The sequence below is a fragment of the Nuphar pumila genome, chromosome 14 (genome assembly GCF_984573655.1).
Source record: "Nuphar pumila chromosome 14, dmNupPumi1.hap1.1, whole genome shotgun sequence".
Classification (NCBI taxonomy): domain Eukaryota; kingdom Viridiplantae; phylum Streptophyta; class Magnoliopsida; order Nymphaeales; family Nymphaeaceae; genus Nuphar; species Nuphar pumila.
In genome coordinates this window covers 13,754,015-13,777,065 of record NC_143262.1, presented here as the reverse complement: position 1 = coordinate 13,777,065, position 23,051 = coordinate 13,754,015, and the positions used below count along the sequence as shown (strand labels likewise).

The following is a 23,051-nucleotide window of genomic DNA, read 5'->3' as shown; positions in this document are numbered from 1 at the left end:
GTCTGTTTTACCCTTGAATACTAGAAAAGACAACCAACCTTGCCTTTTACTGCTCCTCTTTCATACCACTTTTATTGTGCCCCACCCAATTCCACTCATCGGTGTTTTTTGTTTTAAAGAAGAAGAAGAAGAAGAAGAATTCCACTCATCGATTTGTGCCCCACATGACTCTACTCACCGGTCCTCTGTGCTGGATTCTGGTCACCAGAAGGCCCAATCCTCCTTCACTTAACAATCATGATTGTGGCTTCATCATCATTCAAAAACAATGATGAGAGAGATACGCAGCTTAGTGGGCTAGAGAGAGGAACGCTAAATTTGAGCCAGCAATAACCAAAAATGCTGATTTTTTTGTGTGGTTTAGAGACAAAATTGAAACCCAAAATACAGATAAAAGAACCTGAAGTTTCTGCAAAGAACAGAGGTTAGAGAGAGAGAAACTAGGGCTCCTCCATTGATGGTGCTCAATCACTCCTTGGTGAAACCCTAGACAGAGAGAGAGAGAGCACCATAAACTAAAATCTCTAGCACGGAGGCAAATCTGATGGGGATGAAGCACAACATAATTTTGGTGAAGGCGGAGCACATTTCCGGTGAATCCAAACTTCGGCAGAGAAATGCAGCACAGAAATTTTTTACTGGAAAAGGGTAAACATGTCTTTTTGTAAAAGTTAACCAAAGTCTAACCATACGTAAACATTCAAGGGTAGATCAGATGGTTGTTTGAGAGTTATTTACTTAACTCAGGCGCCTATTCGTAAAATTTCAAAAGTGAGTTGGTTCTTTGTAATTACGTCAAAAAATAGAGTGTTCATGAAGCGGCGCTGCATGCCCTGACAGCCACCCATCTTTGGCATCTCTCGAGAATGGTGTGGATGGGTGGCTGTTAGCAGGCGGCATGTAGCACCGGCGCCGCTGTATAAAAAGTGCACCCCCAAAAGAAAAACAGTATGTACAGGGTAGAAAGGATTGTGTTACCTCCAGTTTCGGGTTTGGGTCCGACTGTGAGACCCAATTCAAAATCGGGCCTGATAGTCGCCCAGCGATGCGGATTTTTGCATTGGTGATTGGATACCAACTGTGTTTTCATAAGAAGGCTGGTTAATTTCACAACAGACCAGTGCCATTGAATCTCAGCTGGTGATCACAAAACCACCCTAAGGTCTGGATCTCCGTGAGATGTCGTCCCAGTAGGGATGGTTCAGATTCAAATATCACCAAACCATGGTGATATTTCATATGACCAGATCTCTCCTGGCAGGGAAGACTGACCAACCAGCACCCGCTGCTTTCCTTTCCATGGGACAAGGCAAATTGCGAGAAGCTGCGGTTCTCCGAGCCATATGAGAAGATGAGGCTCTCAGCCATCGTTTTCGATTGCATTCATGGCCCATCTGGCCTTCCGCGTTCTCAAGAAGAGGCCCCCATCGTTCTCTTCCTCACCATCATGCCTTCCTCCTCCTCCTCCTCCTCCTTCCCCTTCCCAACTCAATCGCCTCCTTCAGAGTTGCTGCAACTCAAAAGCATTAAACCAAGGAAATCAAGTCCACCAACAGATCATCGTGAATGGTTTTCACAGAAACTCACATTTAAGTACGAAATTGGTGGAGTTTTATGCGGTTTGCGACGATTTCGGGGCCGCACGCCAACTGTTCGACGAAATGCCTCATAGAAACGTCTTTGCTTGGACTGCCATGTTGGGGTTCTATTTGAGGAATGCTATGTATGAAAAGGTTATTGACACGTACTGGAGGATGAGATTCACGGGTGTTTACGCAGATGATTACGTGTTCCCCAAGGTCCTCAAGGCTTGTGCCCAGTTGCTGGATTTAGAAGAGGGAGTTCGAATTCACGATGATATGACGCAGCTGGGTCTGAGGCCTAACTTGCATAGTTCGAATGCGCTGATATAAATTTTCTCGAGATGCGGGGATGAGGAGGGTGACCGTCGAGTGTTTGTTGAGATGCCTCAGAGAGATGTATTGTCATGGAACTCCATGATTGCAGGTTATGTTTATAATGGTATGTATGAGTCGGCATTGGAGCTGTTTGATTTGATGCAGAAGGGTGATCTGCGACCAGATTTAATCACTTGGAATACTGTTCTCGCTGCTTATTGCCAGTGTGGACTCCTTGAGGAGGCGTTTGGTATCTTCAATCGGATTAAGAAGTGTGGATATACAATGCCTAATCACGTTACATGGACAACTTTGATAGTTGGTTACTCAAGAAACGGTCATTACCAAAGGGCATTGGAGTTCAAAGAAATGTTGATTGCAAATGTCACCCAGATACTGATACTCTTTCTTGTGTTATCTCTGCTTGCAAGAATTTACGAGTTTTTTTGAGTGAGCGAGAGGTCCATGGCTATGGGATTAAAATCCTTCTTGGGCTCGAATTCTACAACTCTGCCGGCAGCGCTCTTGTGACCCTTTACTCAGGGCGTGGCAGGATTGCTGATGCAAGAAATGTTTTCAGTAAGATGAATGAAAGAGATGTAGTTTCATGGAATTCTATGATCATGGGTCTTATGCAGTCTGGCTCTGGTGATTCGGCATTGAAGCTTTTGCATGACATGCAAATGAAGGGACTTAAGCCTGACCAATTTTCATTAACCGCTCTTTTGCAGATCTGTTGTAGCCAAGCTTCAATGAAAGCAGGCAAACAGGTTCATGCTCATGTGCTTAAGAGTGATTATGATTTGGTTACTGCAGTTTGGAATTCAGTGATTCATATGTGGATGTGTTAAATATGCATATGCTGTTTTTCTGAGTATAAGAATGAAGATGTCATCTCTTGGAATGCTATAATTGGAGGTTATGGTGTGAATGACCATGGCAGGTCAGCACTCCGCTTCTTTAAGCCGATGAAGGAATTGGGAGTGGAACCAAATCATGTGAAATTTACGTGGGTTCTTTCTGCTTGTAGTTATTCTGGACTTGTTGATGATGGGAAGGAGTGCTTCACGAGCATGACTAATGAGTTCAAATTTGTGCCAAGTATGGAGCAGTATGCTTGCATGGTTGATCTTCTCAGTCGTTCAGGACGTTTTGAGGAAGCAATAGATTTAATTACTAGAATGTCATGTTGGCGTTTCCTGCAAAATCCAATACAAACACAGAAAGCATACCTGTAGTCGCAATAGAATGCGCATGCAGAGTATTCGGCGTTTGTATTGGATTTTGCAGGAATCACCAACATTGGGTTATGGGCCCACGATGAGCTTAGGCCTTAGGTCGACGATGAGCAGGACCCTTTACCACTTAAGCCTTATGTGGTATTTGGGGTAGGCTAATTGGTATGAATCTCTCATCATTTTCATGGCAGCCTACCCCATATAATGGAAGAAATAGGTAGTTACGTGAATGTGGTCACATAACTCCCACCCACTACCCCCATTATGTGGCCCACTAATGGTGTCAAACCGGGTCACCCTGTGGGTTGGACCCAAACCCATTATGTCCAACATGTCGCTTGAACCTGATGGAAGCATTTGGGGTTCTTTGTTTGCTGCTTGCAGAGTTCATCAAAATGTCAAACTTGCACAGATTGCTGCTGAGCAGCTATTCCTTTTGGAACCAAAGAATCCAGGGAACTATGTGACTCTTTCAAACATATTGATTAAGTCAGTAGTGTTGCGAAGGCACATTTCAGGTCATGTGATGGTGTGCACTTGCCTGTGGGAGTGGCAAGGCATGTTTGACCCTTCAGTTGGAGGAGCTAGCCGATATGAGATGACTATGCATGTAAGTGGGTATCAGATATGCGACGACCATGATTGAATGGATTCTTTGAAGGAAAAGTTTGTTAAGTTGAAGTTCTGCTACGTAAAAAGATTATGTATGGGAAAACACATGCTATGAGATTGAGTATTTCACGAGGCCTAGTGTCACACTGGCGTTCTTTGGCTTGCAAGCGTGAAAAATTAGGCCTTGGAATTTAGCCCATGGCAACTGGTATCAAAGTAGATTTGGCGTCAGCATGGCGTTGGTCATCGAGTTTGTTTTGAATAGGAGCATATGATTGCCTAAGTTGGTGAATGTGTTGGAGTGCCTTTGGCCATATTTTTCTTCATGTTGCCAAGGTATTTTCAAATCATTAGAACCGTAGTGCGATGCTTCATGATAGAGTTATGACAAATGTTGGTTTGCTGGAGTTGGGTTTGGCTATGTAGAAGGCCAACTACGTAGTCGGCTCAGGACAGTGATGTGCAGTTCCTGTGTGAACAAAAGGGAGTATTTGTTTATATACATGTCTTGAAAGTTTTGCGAGGCATAGTGGTATATGGAATATGCATTTAAGATGATGAATCCTAAGTGTCAGTGGCGGCACAAAAGAGGGTAGTATTCACTTGTTACGAGTTCACCAACCACCAAGAGAGTGCCCTAAGGTTCAGGGCAGGAGCGTGACAAGTCGTTGAGGAAAGTGGTGGACCGTCATTGAAGTGGCTTGAGGCGCATCAAGCTATGAGATTTGGCATGTCAAAGAGTTGGGATGACAGCGGGTTGAAGCCGAAGGAGGCACGCCTTAGGGTTCGAGGGTGCCTAGAGTATTGAGGGCAGCGTAAGGAGAACCTCGATTATTGCTCGTGGTTGATGGCAATGCGAGAAAGATTGCATCAGTTGTCACTTGTGTGTTGCTCTTAGGGCAAACCTGAGCCACCCTAAGGAGTGGAGTACTGACATACCTGCAATTAGGTATGGCCGAAGTGAGATTGACAAAACCTAAAGTGATCGAGCTAGAGAATGGTCGATAAGGCCTTGCAAGAGAAGTCGAGTGAGGAAAAATCTCCAGAATAGGATTCACTTTTGTGGCAGTCTGTGCATGGGCTGCGTGATAATTCATGAAGTCAAGGCGAAGGGGGCACCAAAGTTGAGAGAAGTGGTCATGCACAAGGAAGGCGTATGTGCAAATGTACTGAGACGACAAGTGGTTGTGCAGGCATGGGAGACCCTCTTGAGGATTGGGACTATACTGTGGTCTCGTAAGTATGAGAAAGTAAATGAACCAATTGGTAAGAAGTAACATAGTGTCCATATGGGTTGTGTTGTCGAAGTTGAAAGATCTCCTCAGATTTGAAGGCGCTGGGTAAATACATCATCGAGGACGATGATAGAAGAGTGTTGCACAAGAAGTCTCGGATAGCCTTGTAGTGTGTCACAGTATGGGACGTGGCACGGTGCATGGTGCAAAAGAGGTGTGTGTATGCCATAGAGTGTGCATTGTGCCTGAGTTCGACACTAGGTTGTGCAAAGTGTGTGGCATGTGCACGAGCATGGTGCAGTGCAAAGGCAACAACAGATGCTTGGTCGTGTGCAAAGTGCAGTGAAAATGCCTTAGGAATGATGGATTAGCTAGCCGCGATGCGCATGGGGCAGTCGGGCCAGCCTCATAGCAAGCAAACCCAAATTGGGTCTGCCCGCATGTGCATAGTCCATGCATAGCCTGCAGGGGCTGGACCTGCACAACAGTGGCATACACGTGCGTGGGCCACTGCTATGCACGTTGGGTGCGCACAATAGTGGCACCGCGCATGGCATGGACCACTACTACACATGCAGGGTGCATGCAATACTCGTGTGTGCATGACAACGTCGGGCGCATGGGGCATGATGCATCTAACGCATTGCATGCGGCACGTGGCATGGGGTGTGTGGCTACGTGTTGTCGTGTGTTGTGGTATACAACAACGTGCTGCAGTACATGTAGGCATATGGTGAGCAGCACAAGCAGTGGCATATGTGCCGTCGCGCACATATGTGTGTACAAAACTTGATGGCGATATTTCAACATGCATTTTGAGTTGTTTGGCGCCAAGATCGAAAATACACCAAATGGATTATAGAGAATGCATTGGTGAAGTCAGATTCAAAGAATTTGAAAGTTGAAAATTTTATGGTTCTCTAAGCGTTATTAGGGTTCTTCCTACCAACAAGAGGTCATCTCCCAAAACACCTATATAGGGGACCTCCTACTTGACCCTGTTGGCCTGTCTTGGCACCAATTTGGCACATGCACCCCCTATATCGCACAAACAACACTGAAAGTGCATGGAGGTGTTCGTGTGTAGTGCAAATCCTCCATGGGATGTGGGAAATAGCCTTTGGTGCGCGAGATGTGGCCTTTGGTATGGTTGTACGACCGTAACCGTGTATGGTGGCACGTGGTCGTGTGAGTACATGCATAGTGTTGGCGAATGAGTCTGGGTGGTGCTCTTCGCTATGACATGCAATCATCAACTGGTCTTCGGATTGAGAGTCGAAAGACCTTGTCCCTTTGGTGGTGAGGTTATTCTAGGACCGTGCTCATGGGACCGCGATACGCTCTATGGCATGTGAGGCTAAGACATTTGTTCATTGTTTAATTCAAAAGGCCGAAATTAAGGAAGGGTGACTAAGAATAATGCTCAAGGGCTTAGTATGCATCAACAATGCATATGTGACTCATCATGCATCCTATGACATGTGTTTGATGTTGGTTAAGTCAGTAGTACAGTGAATGCATGTTTAAGCTCATGTGACTGTGTGCACTTGCCAGTGAGAGTGACAAGGCACGTTTAGGCTTTCAGTTGAAGGTGGTAGTCAGTATGGGATGACTATGCACGTAAGTGGTTATCAGATGCGCGATGACCATGATCAAACAGATTCTTTAAAAAGAAAGTTAGTTAAGTTGAAGTTTCATTATGGAAGAAGATTACGTGTAGAGGTTTTAGATTCATTATCTTATTTCTTAACAAATCAATCATGTCAAGGGGCATCAGATTTGACAGAAACAACCTAAAATGCTCATTCATTGGCCTGCAAACAACTACCACTTTTCCTCATGCCCGTTCATTGGCCTGCAAACAACTACCACTTTTCTTCACGTTGATTACAAACCGCCAGATGTATGATTTTGTTTGACCCGTTGGATTCATAAATCCGAAAAACACTTTATTTGATCATTAACTTGTTCATGCTAAATCATTAAAAAGATCATAAATTAAACTTAAAGCGAAAGCGTACATGAATCCGTTAGTACTCTGGTAGATCTTTTACGGGCATGATCTTCCAGAACCTCTATATGTGGCATTGCCTTCTGCTCTAAACTCGATGAGAGAGGGACAATTTTCTTTCTTGATGGGGAGGCAAAAGAGAACAATCACTATATATGATTTTGGGGACCATAACCTAATTGTAACCACCTTAGAGTCTATTTCCTATTTTATGATGGGCTAAATTGGATAACCATTTGTGATCACTTTATATGGGCCTTAACCTTAAACAACATATAATGTGTGATTAAACATATGTAGGTCCACACGATTTATCTAACAATCTCCCACTTGGGCTACATATGTAACCTTACAGTCATGCATTATAACCTTATGAGCTAAAAAATACTGTATTATCAGATGACATCTCTAACAATCTAGTCCATTAATAATGTCAATATAGAATCAAAGCGGTCTTTATTACAATCATCGTAATTAAACTCATCAATGATCATGTATATTGACATAACCAAATGACATAGATCAAGTATGGATGCAAAGTATAAAAATTACATGTAATGTGATCCAAACATGCCTATTTCTAACTGGTTCTACCTTAATCTTTAGTGAGATCATAACAAATTAGCACATAATGAAACTAAAACCTGAACTTTATACTTAAGTAGTAAAATGAAACTTTATTATATCATAGAACGTCCAAATACAAACTCCCACTAAACCAGCATATCATTAAATGATATAACACCCATTCGAGTAGTATGCTCGAGAAAGACCTTGGGTGGCAAACCTTTGGTAAGCGGATCTGTAATCATGGAGTTTGTGCCAATATATTCTATAAATATTTGATCATTCTGCACTCTTTTTTAATAAGGAACTTGATGTCAATATGCTTTAACTTTGACGAGTTTTTGTTGTTGTTGGAATATAGCACTGTCAAATTATTATCACAAAATAACTTTAACAGTCTTTCAACATTATCCAAATTTGGCGGTCGAGTGACAAAATTGCTTAACCATATTCCATGATTGTATGCCTCATAACAGGCTATGAACTCTACTGCCATAGTGGAAGATGCAATGAGTATCTGCTTGGCACTCTTTTAAGAAATAGCTCTCCCGACTAACAGAAAAATATAACCTGACGTGGATCTGCGACTGTTTGGGCATTCGACAATGTTAGAATCAGAATACCCAATGATCTCTAACTGATCTGATTTCTTGTATATGAGCATATAACCTATTGTTCTTTGCAAGTACCACATAACCCGTTTGGCTGCTTTTCAATGATTCATCCCTGGGTTACTAAGATATCTACCTAACATTTCAACAATATATGTTATATCCGGACGTGTAAACACTTGAGCATACATAAGACTCCCTACAACAGATGTATAAGAAATCTTTTTCATATCCTTAACTTTAAACTCATGTTTGGGGCATTGAGCGAGACTAAACTTGTCTTTCTTTGGGACATTGAGCGAGACTAAACTTGTCTTTCTTAGCAACAGGGGTGTCACCTGGTTTACAATCCTTCATGTCAAATCTATCCAGAATCCTTTCAATATAATTCTTTTGCGATAATCCAAGAATACCTTAAGAATGATCTTGATGTATCTGGATCTCTAATACAAAAGAGGCGTCACCAATATCTTTCATTTTAAATTTCTTTGTCAAAAATTTCATAGTTTCGTGTAATATGCTTACATCATTACTGGCAAGTAATATGTCATCGACATATAAAATCAAGAAAACATATTTACCCCCACTAAACTTATGATATATGCATTCATCAACCACATTTATCTCAAAACCAAATGAGAGGACAACTTGATAAAATTTATGATACCATTGACGGGAGGCCTGCTTAAGTCCATAGATGGATTTCTTTAATTTGCAAACAATTTTCTTTGCATTGCCTAATATTCTGGTTGCACTATATATATTATCTCATCAATGTCACCATTAAGGAATACCATTTTTACATCTATCTGATGCAATTTCAAATCATAATGAGCCACAAGTGCGATTCTAATTTTGAATGAGTCTTTCGTAGAAACTGGAAAAAAGCCTCTGTATAGTCAATGCCTACTCTTTGAGTAAACCCTTTTGCAACAAGACGTGCCTTATATCTTTCCACATTACCCATCGAATCTCTCTTGCTGTTAAATATCCATTTGCAACCAATGAGTTTCACACCTTCAGATAAAGGAATAAGATCCCATATGTCATTGTCTTTAATGGATTTAATCTCCTCATGTATTGCCTCAATCCACTTTTGAGAGTTAAAACTCTGTATAGCTTGATGAAATTTGATTGAATCATCTTCCCTTAAGTCAGTATCACCTTCATGTTCTTGAAGAAAAATAATATAATCATCTGGAATTGCTCTTCTCCTCTCTCTAGTGAATTTTCTTAATGAAACTTTTTCTTGAGTTACTTGAGGTTATTGAGTTTATACTCTAGGAGTAAAAGCTTGATTTTGGATAGAGAGATCTAGAACATTGTCTTGTTCTGGATTTATTAGAACAATGTCAGAAATAGTAATCTGATCATTGTCAACAACAACTGTAAGAAGAGAAACAGACTCTTATTTAAAAGTAATGTTTTTTACCTTATCACTCCCCCCAAACTCAACGTCATTAAATAAACAAGCATTTCTCCTTTCAAAAAAGGACTTATTCATAGGGTCATAAAATTCATAACTCCTAGATCTTTTAGAATACCCAACAAAATAGCAGCTAACCATTTTTTAATCCAATTTTCTTTCATATGGCTTATATGGCCTAACCTTAGCTGGACATCCCCAAATATGAAAATGCTTCATACTAGGCTTTTTGCCTGTCCACATTTCATGTGAGGTCTTGGTTACTTCTTTAGTTGATATTTTGTTCAATACATAAGCTGCAGTCTTTAATGCCTCTCTCGAGAGAGACTCTGGTAAAGTAGAATCAGAAATCATGCTCCTTACCATATCCTTTAAGGTCATGTTTCATCTCTTGGCAATACCATTCATGCTAAAAGTGCATGACATGGTGTACTAAGGGACGATACCATATTCCTCTAAAAATTTAGCAAAAGGCTCTGGACGTTGTTCATCTCATCTATCATATCTACCATAGTACTCACCACCACGGTCAGATCTTACGGCCTTAATCCTTTTGCCAAGTTGGGTTTCAACTTCAACCTTAAATGATTTGAATACATCCAGAGACTGAGACTTTTCATGAATTAAATATAGGTACCCATAACAAGAATAATCATCTATAAACATAATAAAATATTATTGACCATTCCAAGAAGCCGTGTAGGAAATGACCCATAAATATCTGTATGAATTAGTTTTAAGACGTCTGTTTTTTTTTTTTTTGGGCACCTAATTTCCTTATGTTTGTTCATTTTTCTTTTATGCACTCAACACAAACCTAAAAGTTAGTGAAATAAAGAGAATCAATAATTTCACTTATCACAAGCCTTTCAATTCTTTGTTTAGAAATATGACCTAAGTGCTTATGTCATAATAAAGCAGAATTCTCATTTGTTAATTTTTATTTAGTACCACGTGAACTTGAATGTAAGGTTTCACTATATGAGGCAATAATATTAAGTAAATATAGGTTATCAACTATAGATAATCACCTGTCTCAATAAATTTTGAATCAAGAAATAATTTAAATTAACTATTTCTAAATAAACAAGAATAACCAGATTTGTCTAATGCGAAAATAGAAACCAAATTCCATCTAAATGATGGTACAATGTATATTCCTTCAAATCTAAATAACTATCAGTCTTTAATAGTAACCTAAATGTTCCTATTGCCCCAACTTTAAATTGTTTGCCATCGCCCATATAGATGAATCTTTCAACAACAATTAACGTTCGACAACTTAGGCAACCCTGCATGGACAAACTTATGTGAGTGGTAGCACCAGAATCCATTCACCAAGTGTATTTGAGTATAGAAGTTAAATTAACCTTAAAACAAACCAAAGCAAGGAGCGTACCTTTCTTTTCACGGCAAACATGATATTTGTTATAGTCTTTCTTCATGTGACCCTCCCTTTTGCAAAAGGAATAATTGGATTTTAGATCATGATGTTTCTTCTATTTTTTCTGCGATTGAGGGTCCACTGCAACTTCCTTATTCATTTTTTTTCTTAAATTTGTTCTTAGAGGTTACTGTCAAGTGAGCACTTTTTATCTTTTTTTGCTTTATCCTTTTCTCTTTTTGCACACAGTGGAAAATAAGCTCATTAAGAGTCCATTTATCCTTTCGACAGTTATAACTAACCTTAAACTGACTGTATTGTGTAGGAAGAGATATTAAAACTAAGTGCACGAATAAGTCCTCAAACAACTCTAACTTTAGTGTCTTTAGTTTTGAAGAAAGATGAAACATTTTCATAATGTACTCTCTAATGTTTCTTTTACCTTTATACCTCATTGAAACAAGACTCGAAAGGAGAGTGTTTGTCTTAACCTTTTCATTTTTAGCAAAACGCTTTTCGATTTTCTCAATGAACCTTTTGACATTAAGCTCTTGAGACATAATGCCCTTGAAGGTTTTCAAAATTTCACGTTCATGATCATAAAACTCATGCGATTGGATCGATCCCACCACTCATGGTTCCTTTTATCCTCAGTCGAACTCCTATATGTAAGAGCAGGTGGTTGATCCTCTCAAAGTACAGAGTTCAAATCCATGCATCCGAAAACAATCATAACGTTATCTTTCTAGTTTTTAAAGTTAGAGCCATTCAAAACAAGGATCAAATTTATATTTACAGATATCGTAGAAGCAGAAGTATTAACTGAATCAAGAATAAAACAAACTCGTAATTAACATACATATTCACATGCGTTAACATAAACTAACATATTTAAACTGTGGTGAACCCCATCACAAGATACCCATCACAACATTGATATTTAGTTTTTAGATAAAAATGTCAACTTGTAAGTGATACTCTCATCACAGTAATCAAACATGGACCATTAATCATGTCAAACAACGAGCCTTTCTTTGGACCGACTCGTTATTTACATGGAAAACCCTACAATCATCCCATATTTATTACTAAAAATATATATATTTGGGTTCAGCCAAATAATAATCTTTCTTTGGGCTGATCACTATTCGCATGAAACCTAAATATATAAACATCTCAATATTCCAAACAAGTCAATCTACACAAGAGATTACTTTGGTAACATGTTGTTTCAATCAACTCATTTTAGAATATTAGACCATTATTATGAAAAAAATATCATAGTTCAAGTATGTCAATACATGAATACGAATAAAAAGAAAATATAACCATAATCCGTATAAGGTCAAAAAATAATCGAAGACAACCCCCTAAAGGGATCCAAAATGAATACTTAACGGCACTGAATCTAATAATAAAATCCTTAAATTTTTCTTTTTTTTTATTCCGAGTTTAAGGGCACATGCAAGGGTCCGACCCACAGAGATCGGGCTAGACCCAACTGGTGGGTCAAAATAGGTCTGACCCAACTCGGGTCAAACCCTAATACACCACAGCCAAAGAGGTAGCTAAGCCATCGAATCAGTCCGACCAGGCCCAACTCGCGGGTCAGGTCAAACCTGACCCGACATGGGTCTGGACCCCATCCAAGCCAGCTCGGTCCCCTTAACCTGATGGGGACCGAACTAGGTTAGCACAGAAGGTCAAACTCGACCTGGCATGGCGCACAGAGGCATCGACTGACTCGGTTCAGTCCCTACAACTAAATGGGGACCAAACCGGGTCAACCGCCTCCTCCAAAAAAATAAAAAATCGACTCGGCCCCAGTTGGAGGTTGAACCTAGCTCTGCTAAGGGCCGAACCGGTCCCAAGTCTATCAGTTGAAGGTTGAATCGACCCCGGCTCGGTCGACTGAAGATCGAACCGTCCCTGGCTTGGTCAACTGAAGACTAAACCAGAACCAGAACCAGGCTTAATGGCTGAACCGGCCTCAGTTGCCGTATCGGCTGAAGCCTGAGTCAACTCTACACTGCGATACACCAGCTAAAAAAAATGAATTGCCCGGGTCGCCATATCGGCTAAAGGCCGAATTGGCTCACCTAACTATTGGGGTGGAAGGAAAAACTGGATCTCGATTATCACCAACCCTCGAAATACCCAGTGAAGGTAAAAAACGACTCTGGATTGCCGTCGAACCTAGAATCGTCCAGTCTGAATACCGTCGTCCGGCGATTTGAGCAGGCGACCGCCCGTTCGACATTCTGAGAGAGCGACTGCCCATTTGGCGGTCTGAGCAGGTGATATCCCCATTCGGTGAACAGAAATCCGGTCTGAATGGGTGTCCACCCTCACCGTCCAGCAATCTGAGCAGGCAACCGCCCGTCCGACGTTCTGAGAGAGCGACTACCCATCAGACGATCTGAGCAGGCGATATCTCCATCTGGTGAACATAAATCTAGTCAGAATGGGCGTCCACCCTCGTCATTCGGTGATCTGAGAAAGCGACATCCCCCCCCCCCCCCCCGTTCGGCCTGCTGAAAGGGGGGAAAGCCGATCGACCCTCCTGCCTGTCGATTTCGGTGATCCAAAAAGGGGAAGGGCCCTCCGTCGTTCGATGATCTGATAGACATAAGGTGGAGGGTCGATCAACCCTCCCACCTATCTAATAACCCTAAGGGGAGGGCCGATCGACCCTCCCTTGCGTTCGGGCACTTCTGAATGGTGCAAGGAGTGTCGATCGACCCTCCTCTGCTCGTGCCCTACCATCGGTCAGAAAAAAAAAACTCAAGAAAGGAGATTCAATCCTTCTCATTTTCTCGAGAACCGTGTAGACACCTAATGATGCTTGCGTCGAAAATCAATTGCAACAGATCACCGAACGCAACGAGAAGCATAATGGTAAAATCGAATATTTCAACGATTCAACGAGAACAACCTGACTCTAATACTAATTGTTGGATTCATAAATCCAAAAAACACTTTATTTGATCATTAACTTATTCATGCTAAATCATTGAAAATATCATAAGCTAAACTTGAAACGAAAGCGTACCTAAATCCATTACTATTCCGATAAATCATTTATGGTATGATCTTTCAGAACCTCTATATATAATTTTGCCTTCATGATAGAAGGATAATTTTTTTTTAACGAAAAGATAAAAAAAACAATCTTAGAGTCTATTTTTAATTTAACTCGTGATAAAATAAAAAATTAACAAATAAGGGTACACGAAATCTTTACGATAATATAACCATCCCATATGGCCCAACCGTATTTGATGATTAAACGCACGTAGGCCACACGATTTATCTAAAAATGACCAACAAACCTAAAATGCCCGTTCGCTGGACTGCAAACTGCTACCACTTTTCCTCGTGCCCGTTCGACCAACATGATATCAATTCCATCATCTCTCCCTATTTCATTTGCCATCAACTCTTCTTTCTTGTCAAGTCAGTTAGTTAGAAGGGGATCGGCAGAAAGAAGACAGCCCACCACCGTCTTCATCGTTGGTCGCCACCACGGTTGGCGGTTTGCAATGACAATGAGGGTGGTGGTGACGGGCGCGTCCGGGTACCTCGGGGGCAGCCTCTGCCGGGCTCTGCTGCAGGAGGGCCACTCCGTGAGGGCGCTCGTCCGACGCTCCAGCGACCTCTCCTTCCTCCCCACGGCCGACTCCCACCACCTCCAGCTCGCCTTCGGCGACGTCACCGACTTCCCTTCCCTCCTCGCGGCCTTCTCTGGCTGCGACGCCCTCTTCCACGCCGCCGCCGTGGTCGAGCCGTGGCTCCCCAACCCCTCCCCATTCTTCACCGTGAGCTCTCTCTCTCCCTCTCTGTATATATACATGAAGGACAGGAAGACTACCCTCGGGATCAAAGACTTAGTCGTGTGCTTCAACCTGCTGTACTTACGGTCGCCTTCCCCACACTATAAACCAGTGGCGCACCCCTTGCCTCCAAGGAGTCGCTCAGCTTGGGCTGAGCAAGAGCTTATCCATTGCCCCTCGTTAATGCAAGGGGTTTGACATTCATGGGAATGGAACCCTGACCACCCGTCTAGTGGCCAAGGCCCCTACACTGTGCCAAACCCCTTGAGGCTTCTCTCTCACGAATCGGAGGGGAGGTGGAGTAGAGTGAAGTTTTATGACTTAGTTGGTATTTTGGAAGATTACCTACTCGGGGAAACTCGGCGGAATCGACAGAGTCGAGTCTTTGGTTGGTTTTTTTCGCTTAAATGATTGGTAATTCGTGGGGTTGTTTCTTGTTAAGGTGAATGTTGAAGGGCTGAAGAATGTGTTACAAGCATTTAGAGAGACGGGTTCTCTGCAGAGGATGGTATACACGTCGTCCTTCTTTGCTCTGGGGCCTACTGATGGGTACATTGGTGATGAGAGGCAGGTAATAATATGCAGTTATTGAGTTATATCGGATTGGGCTTAGTGATTGATTATACGTGTGGTGTTTGTTGCTGTTGGTCCTTTTTGAGTCACCTGCAATCTAAAACTGCACCTCTTTCGAGGGGAAGGAACGAAATAAGAAGAATGGTGTTTTCAGTTTGTTCATAATAGCTAGATGTCGTCATTAGTGGTTTACAAAGACCAGAGATTAGTATGTGAATACTTTCTCAAAATGACAGGCACTATTGGACTTTCAGGTGGCCTTTTTTTATTTCCCTTTTTTTTTTTGCTTAATTTTACAAATCCAGTAATGGGCATTGAATTTCATTGCTATAATGGAAGACATGAAAAAATATTAAATCAATCCACCATTTTTACTCTCCGTTGCTTGGCCTTGTGTGTAGGTTATCAAAATTCATTGATCAGTCTTTTTTTCTTGCGTCTCCATTAAAAATATATGTGCGGCTTCCGTAAACTGTTATGGGGCCATATTCGTCAGATTAACCTTGTGGTTCCATTCCAGTATGGATACATTACTAGGCAAAAGAAGATGATAAGTTATCAAGTACCAATGCTACCATTGTTTATGCAAATAATGTCTTGTAACTACTATTAAACCTTGATCATTATCTTTTATATAGAATTAGAGCTAATCGGGGAGGAATCATAGCTGATGGTTTTTCCTTTTAAAGATTCAGCGTGAAATAAATCCAAGACTAGTGCGGCTTTGCATGTTGTTCGATTAAATGTATGAGGTGGGGACTATACGTTCAACAGTTATTCTAGTTTGCATTGAATACAAATATTGCTGCTCTCTATTAAGAATGATATTCCAGGTCAGTATGAATTGATTTCCTGGAAAGGCGGGGCTGTAGCTGTATGCTATCCCCTGATCTTGCTTTCTGCATCTGCTCAGCTATTAAATGAATATCCAAGTGTTTTATGATTGATTCGTGCTAGCGTACAACTGCAAGTTGCTTAGGAAGAATTTCAGTTGATACTTATTATTTTCCATTTGTTCAAACATTCTTTGCATTCTCGGTATATTGATCAAGTTGCTGGTTGGTTGCTGTTTTCCTAATGGCAGATGCACCATGAGAAGTTTTTCTGTACAGAATATGAGAAATCCAAGGCTATGGCAGATAAAATTGCATTTCAAGCAGCTGCAGATGGTCTGCCAATCATTATTGTTTATCCAGGCGTTATTTATGGCCCTGGAAAGATCACTTCAGGGAATATTGTTGCTTCTATGGTAATATTTTGGTAGCTGACAGGATTTGATAGCTTCCTTATTTTAGCTGTTTTAATTTTTCTCATGTTGCTTTGGCCTTTCGGAGTCTCAAACTTTTGATCGATATATCATCTTCCTTTCAATAGATCTGAAAATATTTTGACCCTGTTAGAGGAAAACACCATCCTTCAACCGATGGAAAATGTGTTTGTCAGTTTCTTCCTTGTAGGGGTTGTAAACAGGTCAGATTTGGGTTAGTTGTAGATCATACCAGAACAGACTAACTGGATATTGGTTAATCAGACTCGGAGTTGGATTTGGAGTCTGATGGAGAAAGGGTACTACCAAATCTGACTAATACATGCATTCAGATTTGGATATTCATCATATTTGATTGTAAAATCTGAAATTGAATCTGAATCCGATTGTTAATTGGATTTAGTTCTCTAATTCTCTTTAACAAATTCAACTATCTGAGGTCGGATATCGGCTAACATTGTATCCATTGATACCCTACCTTCTTGTTTTCTAAAATAGACCATCTTCTATTATAGAACACAGCCTAGGTGATAATTTTTCAGGGTTGATTGCCCTGTGTACGCTAGCGTGATTTCTGAGCTTGATACATGAAATTGCTTAAGATGGTCTTCTATCTAGTGGCTATTGTCCCAATGATCAAAACTGATTGTGGATACTGCTTTCAGATATTTTTCTTTTTTTATTGACAAGTTGGAGGATAATCCCCATGGATTTGAACCCAGCCCCTCAGTTGTGATAGTGTGATCAAACCATCCTACTATCTCTTTTGATCCTTGTGCTTTTGATAGTTAAATAAAGTAGAAAAGTCATTTTCCTTTCCCACATGTCATGTTCTCTTCTTCCTCTTCTTAGTTCAATTTCTGATTCAGAGCTTCCATGGCTTCATGCTGTATTTTAACTGTCATCATTCACATTGACCTTTATTTGTTATTTGACTATTTTGGGAACAATTGTTTGAGATTGTGTCTGTTTCTCTTCATTTGTTTCCTTCATCCTTAACACACCATTTTGGAAGCAGTAGAGCTGCTGGACTTAGCTGTCCATTGGTGAATTATCTAGGCAGCCAATCTATCAAAACTGCACTGTGTTGCTTTATAGAAATCATAAATAACATATCATCTCTGGATCAGTCACCCGGGAAGTCTACATAAAATTTCTGACATATTCCAAGTTGTATACAGTCCTCTCGTCTGAGGACAAGGTTGGTAGACAGCCATATGGGTTGGCAATAAAACTAAAAAGTTCAACATAGCTTCCTAGAAGATATGGAGTCTCACTTTAGGCTCAAGAAGGTGATGTAGATGTTGTGGTTGGGGTTTTACAAGACAGATGGACGCTAGTCATAGTCAGTTTCACATTAAGTTCAAGTAGCTTCAAGAGATTTTCGGGTATCTTTGTTGGTTGGTTGCTTTAAGTCCCATATTGTTTGGTTTCAGAAATTTATCACTAGCAGTAACACTACATGAAGAGGCTTGCTTTTGATATTTGATAAGTAAGCAATATCATAACCGTTTTTTGAAAGGCTTGTTTTGGATATTTGATAAGTATGCACTATAATAACCCTTCTTTGAAAGTTGTAACTGTAGTGAAATGGTATACAAGAGAGCAATAGTCACAATGCCACTAAGTCAAATACACATAAGCCACACAAGGGAAACAAGTACAAGTAAAAAATATCGATTTTGTTAATATTAAAATGCACAAATAATGCATAAAAACACAAGAGGGACTTAAGTTCCTTGTATATACAAAATGAGGATGAGAGAAAAGCCACACACACACACACTTTAACAGTAACATTAACAATGAAAAAACTGCATAAGTTATTCCAATAACTCCGCTCATCTGGTAGGGGCAAGTTGTAAATGTCACCAAGTTGACAGGACGTCACAAGTTCGAAACCCATTGGTGGCGTCCCTTGCCGCAAGGTTGAAGCTGGGTCTACTCCCGGTGGGCAGGGGGGGCCTCAAGCGTTTTACCAACCGGAGGCCAGCCAATGTGCGGTCGGTGGATTATCCAAGAAAAAAACTTGGAAAGGGCCGGAGTGATTCGATGTCCTAGGCAGAAAAAGAAATTTAAAGTTTACTTTTTGTATGGAAATGTCTGAAAGTTGCTATTACATTAAATATATGGACATAAAATTTGAATTTTAAATGTAGTTGTCAATCCTGTTTCACTCGTGTTGAGGTCTCTGGTTTGTATGAAAACCAACCTGTCCCTGTTGCTGGGTAGCCAACACCCACACACACTGCACTGGGTCCAGGTGAACCCCTTCTTCCCTGCAGCACTGGCCACACCTTGAATTAAGGGACAGGTTCAAATGGAGAGCAGTGCCGATGAAATGAATTTGAGGGAACATATTATCATATCAGGACAATAGCTTCATTTCAGTTTTGGAACCTAATGATGGTCTCCAGTTCTCTCCAAGTGGAATCCTCAATTGTGTCCTTTAACAAATACAAAGGATTGGCTTAGTCAAGATATGCAAAGTTATTGAGGCGTTCTATTTTCTTCAATGAATGTCATACCACAACACCATTTAGCATGATTTGTTATGAATGCTATGAGTTTTGGTTGACTGAAAGGGCATGGTTTGAGTGAGAGAGATCCTGACCATTAGAAAATGGTGTTAAGAATTATCTTGTTAGAACTTCTTTCAATAAAAGGAACTTCAATTATAAGAACGATTCTGCTTGTCATTCTTTGAAATATCTCCCTATGAATTTGCTTCTTAGTTGTTGCACGACAGTGAAAAACTAATTCTGCTGAGATTTATCTTATTGTGCATGATTTGTTGCCTCACCTGGCCTGGCTGCCCTCCCTGTGTCAGCTTGAGGCATGCTGAAGATTATCTGAAAATATGAGATGTGGACATCTAAGTCTCATCTTTGGCTTGTTTTCACAATCCAATTGTAACTGAAATCTCACTGTCCCTTCTCGGGTTTCCTTTGTGGTCTTTGCTTGTTGCCTGTTCTGAACGGCCAAGTTTATTTTCCACTTCGTAATTTGGAGTGGGGTTTGATTTTTTACTGACTGTTGGTCTGTTCTGTCAGATTGTAGAGCGCTTCAGTGGGCGCTTACCAGGCTATATTGGCAATGGAAATGAAAGATTCTCCTTCAGCCACATTGAGGATGTTGTACATGGGCATATAGCAGCTATGGAGAGTGGGAAAGTTGGTGAAAGATATCTACTTACTGGAGAAAATGCGTCTTTTACTAATGTAGTTGACATCATTGCTATGGTCACTGGTACACGAAGACCTTCATTTCGCATTCCATTGTGGTTAGTGGAGATCTATGGTTGGATTAATGTATTTTGGGCCCGATTTACAGGAACAATTCCTCTTATTAGTTATCCGGTGAGCGTCTTATTTTCTCGGAAATCTCTTTCCTTGTTATTTGACATTCTGATTAAGTGCCATCCCATTCACTGCAGACTGTGCGTGTAATGAGACACCAGTGGGCTTATTCTTCTGAGAAAGCAAAGCAGGAGCTCAAGTATAAGCCAAGAAGTTTAAAGGAAGGCCTGACAGAGATATTGATATGGTTGAAAAGTCTAGGAAAAATAAAATATTGAACTTGCACGCTGCCTTGCAGAGGTGTGCATTTCTCTGTGCCAGATTGTATAACCATCTGTCTAGTGGTATGAAATTTGTACTTACATCCTTTAAAACATCTACAGCAATCAACCAAGGGATTCATCCGGGTAGGACTAGGACCCTCTTGGTGATTCGGTGAAAAGAAAACTTGATGCCTATGGAAAGAATTAGGCCCCATTTGAATGACAACAGGCAAAACCAAGTTTCTCAGAAACCTGGTTTTTGGCAAACTCAGTTTGCTAAAAATCAAGTTTGTTGGCGTTTGGATTAGGGGTGTCAACCTATTTAACACCAAACCCTGATCCTATAGGGTTTGGTACGGGTCGGGTTCATGTCAAACCCGACCCATTGACACCCCTAGTTTGGATGACTCACAACCTCAAAAAACAGGTTTTGAGTTTCCAAAACTTAAAAAAATGCTTACAGACTATTTTCAGCCTTTTTCAAACAAAAGATAAAAAAAAAGTTAAGAAATGTAAAAAACATGAAAAAATTGACTAGGTTATTTCTGACCAAACACTAGAATAGGTAAAAAATGTTAAAAAGAAAAAGAAAAAATGGTGGGTCCATTTTTTGGCCAGCCACTGGCTAGAAAATGGCCAGACTGGTGCCTTTCTTGTTGGGTGGCACCAGCTCGACCATTTGTCGGCCGGTGGCCGGTTGGAAATGGCCAGATATACGAAAAACTAAAATAAAATGGTTGAGCTATTTTCTGGCCAGCCACCGGCCAGGAAATGACAAGGTAGTGCCACCCAGCAAGGGAGGAACTAGTTCAGTCATTTTCCTGCTGGTGGATGACCAAAAAAATGGTTGGATATCCTAAAAAAGTGTTAAAAAGCATTAAAAATAAAAGAATAAAAGAATAAAAGTTGACCCAGGCATATCTTGGAACGTGCATAGGGATCGCAGTGGACTGGGGGAAAGCGGGGCCCCACCCCGCCCCATTTGGACCGGGATGAAGGGTATGAAACGGGGATGGAGGTGGGGACAAATGTTAAAATCCATCCCCGTCCGGGGGTGGAGGTGGGGATGGACGTGCACTTTTCCCCGCCCCGTCCCTGCCATGATCCCCGCCTCATCCCCGCCCCAACCATTTTCCCCGCAATATCCCCGCCCCGCCCCGCCTCATCCCCGTTTGAACCGGGGATGGAGGACATGAAATGGGGATGAAGGCGGGGGTGGAGGATAAAATCCATCCCTGCCAGGGAGGCGGGGCGGGGGTGGAGGATAAAATCTTGAGGCGGAGCGGGAGTGGAGACCTTGTCCCCCGCCCTGGCCCACTGCCATCCCTAAACGTGCATTATTACATCTTTCCTCCTCCTTTGTTACCATGGCTACCAGCGAGGGAAGTCAATGGGTTGGGTTTGACCTTATCCAAGGTTTGGTAATAAAGGAGGCCCGACTAAAATCCGGGTCAAAACAGAAAGGTCTGATTAGCATATAGAGCAGAGAATGGTTTATAAAATTTGATAAGCCCTACCGACGGGGGCTCAGCTTGTTTGGTAGGAGCTGTTAGTGCAAGTCACCATGTGTTAGGGACGTTGCAAGTTCAAAATCCAATGGTATGATGTGTAACTGCTGGAGTCTGTTTAACCACAGCTCGCCTTTCAAAAAAAAAAAAATCATGTTAGATCAGACCTGGGACTGTGTAAAAAAATTAAAAAATATATTATTTGGAAGCTACCATTAGCAGTCCCTTTGAGGCCGTTCATCTATGTCATGCATCTCAGATCCTATGGTTTTGAGGTTGTTCTAAGCCATACCAGAAAAGCAGTGTTGTCAGTATCCACCTGAATCGCCCCATGCATCTCGTATCGGCAGAAAATCAATACAGAAATAACTCGATTCTAATTTTTTAAATAGATTATAAAAATACTTAAAATAATTTTATAATATTTTTAATATTTTGTGACACGCGTCAACTGCTAGTTAAAAGTTGGCCGATTCAGTTTGAATCAGAGGTGATTCACCTGAATCGTTGAGCCAACGATTCGAGGGCCGATACGAACTCGAATCTGACGACATTGATCTAAAGTAATAATGTCTCTGATAAAAAAAATTATGGGACCCAACTAGAGGGTCAGCAAACCAACCATGATGTTGGGGCTGCCGTTCTTCGCCTGGATGAAGAGCATCAGAGTGACCCCTGATTAAGGGTGTCAACGGGTAGGGTTTACCCGGACCAAACCCTAAAAGGTCTGGGTATGGTGACAAATAAGAAGACCTGATTAAGACTTGCTTTCGGACCCGAAGGAACGATTAATACATGGACCCATGTATAGTTTGTGAAATTTTATACCCTACCCGAGTTTCGATTAAGACTCACAAATTTTCAATGTAAAAATGATAAAACATATTATTTTACCGGGTCTGGTTCATGGAGTTTTTATCGAGTTCGTTTATGGTTTTTCTTATAGTAGACCCAATTAGACCTGGGTCTGAATATGATACCATACCCAAAAATCTGGTCCAAGTTAGTTTCACTTAGGTCCGAACCAAACCCGACCCGTTGACACCCCTACCCCTGATGCCCACTCTCAACGTCTGAAGTCTCAAACTTATCACCACTCGCTGGTCTCAGCGATTGACTGTTGGGTTTGGATTTATTACGATTCAAATTTAGATTCAATGAAAGTTTTCTACTGGATCTGTATAGGATCCAAATCAAATATAATCAATGGTACCTTATCGGACGTAAAAGCCTTCATTTCCATCCCTTTTTCATTATCTAATCTGATATTTTTCATGTAAACTTGGGATCTGCATTCAAATTTTGGTTATGGACTCGGATTCTGAC

At 41.1% G+C, this 23,051-nt stretch overlaps 2 protein-coding genes across 2 annotated transcripts; both read left to right on the top strand.

The window, feature by feature from the left end:
- Positions 1 to 1,661: 1,661 nt before the first annotated feature.
- LOC149816442 (pentatricopeptide repeat-containing protein At4g25270, chloroplastic-like) lies at positions 1,662 to 3,782 on the top strand. Its single transcript, XM_089986894.1, has 6 exons — positions 1,662 to 1,893; positions 2,008 to 2,216; positions 2,330 to 2,668; positions 2,780 to 2,841; positions 2,929 to 3,009; positions 3,521 to 3,782. Exons 1-6 carry the CDS (start codon positions 1,662 to 1,664, stop codon positions 3,780 to 3,782), a joined length of 1,185 nt encoding a protein of 394 aa, XP_089843020.1.
- A 10,561-nt stretch (positions 3,783 to 14,343) lies between these two features.
- On the top strand, positions 14,344 to 20,328 carry LOC149816441 (uncharacterized). Its single transcript, XM_089986828.1, has 5 exons — positions 14,344 to 14,800; positions 15,258 to 15,386; positions 16,473 to 16,637; positions 19,709 to 20,014; positions 20,092 to 20,328. The coding sequence occupies exons 1-5, from the start codon at positions 14,378 to 14,380 to the stop codon at positions 20,230 to 20,232; spliced, it is 1,164 nt and encodes a 387-aa protein (XP_089842954.1). The 5' UTR covers positions 14,344 to 14,377; the 3' UTR covers positions 20,233 to 20,328.
- The last annotated feature ends 2,723 nt before the right edge of the window (positions 20,329 to 23,051 follow it).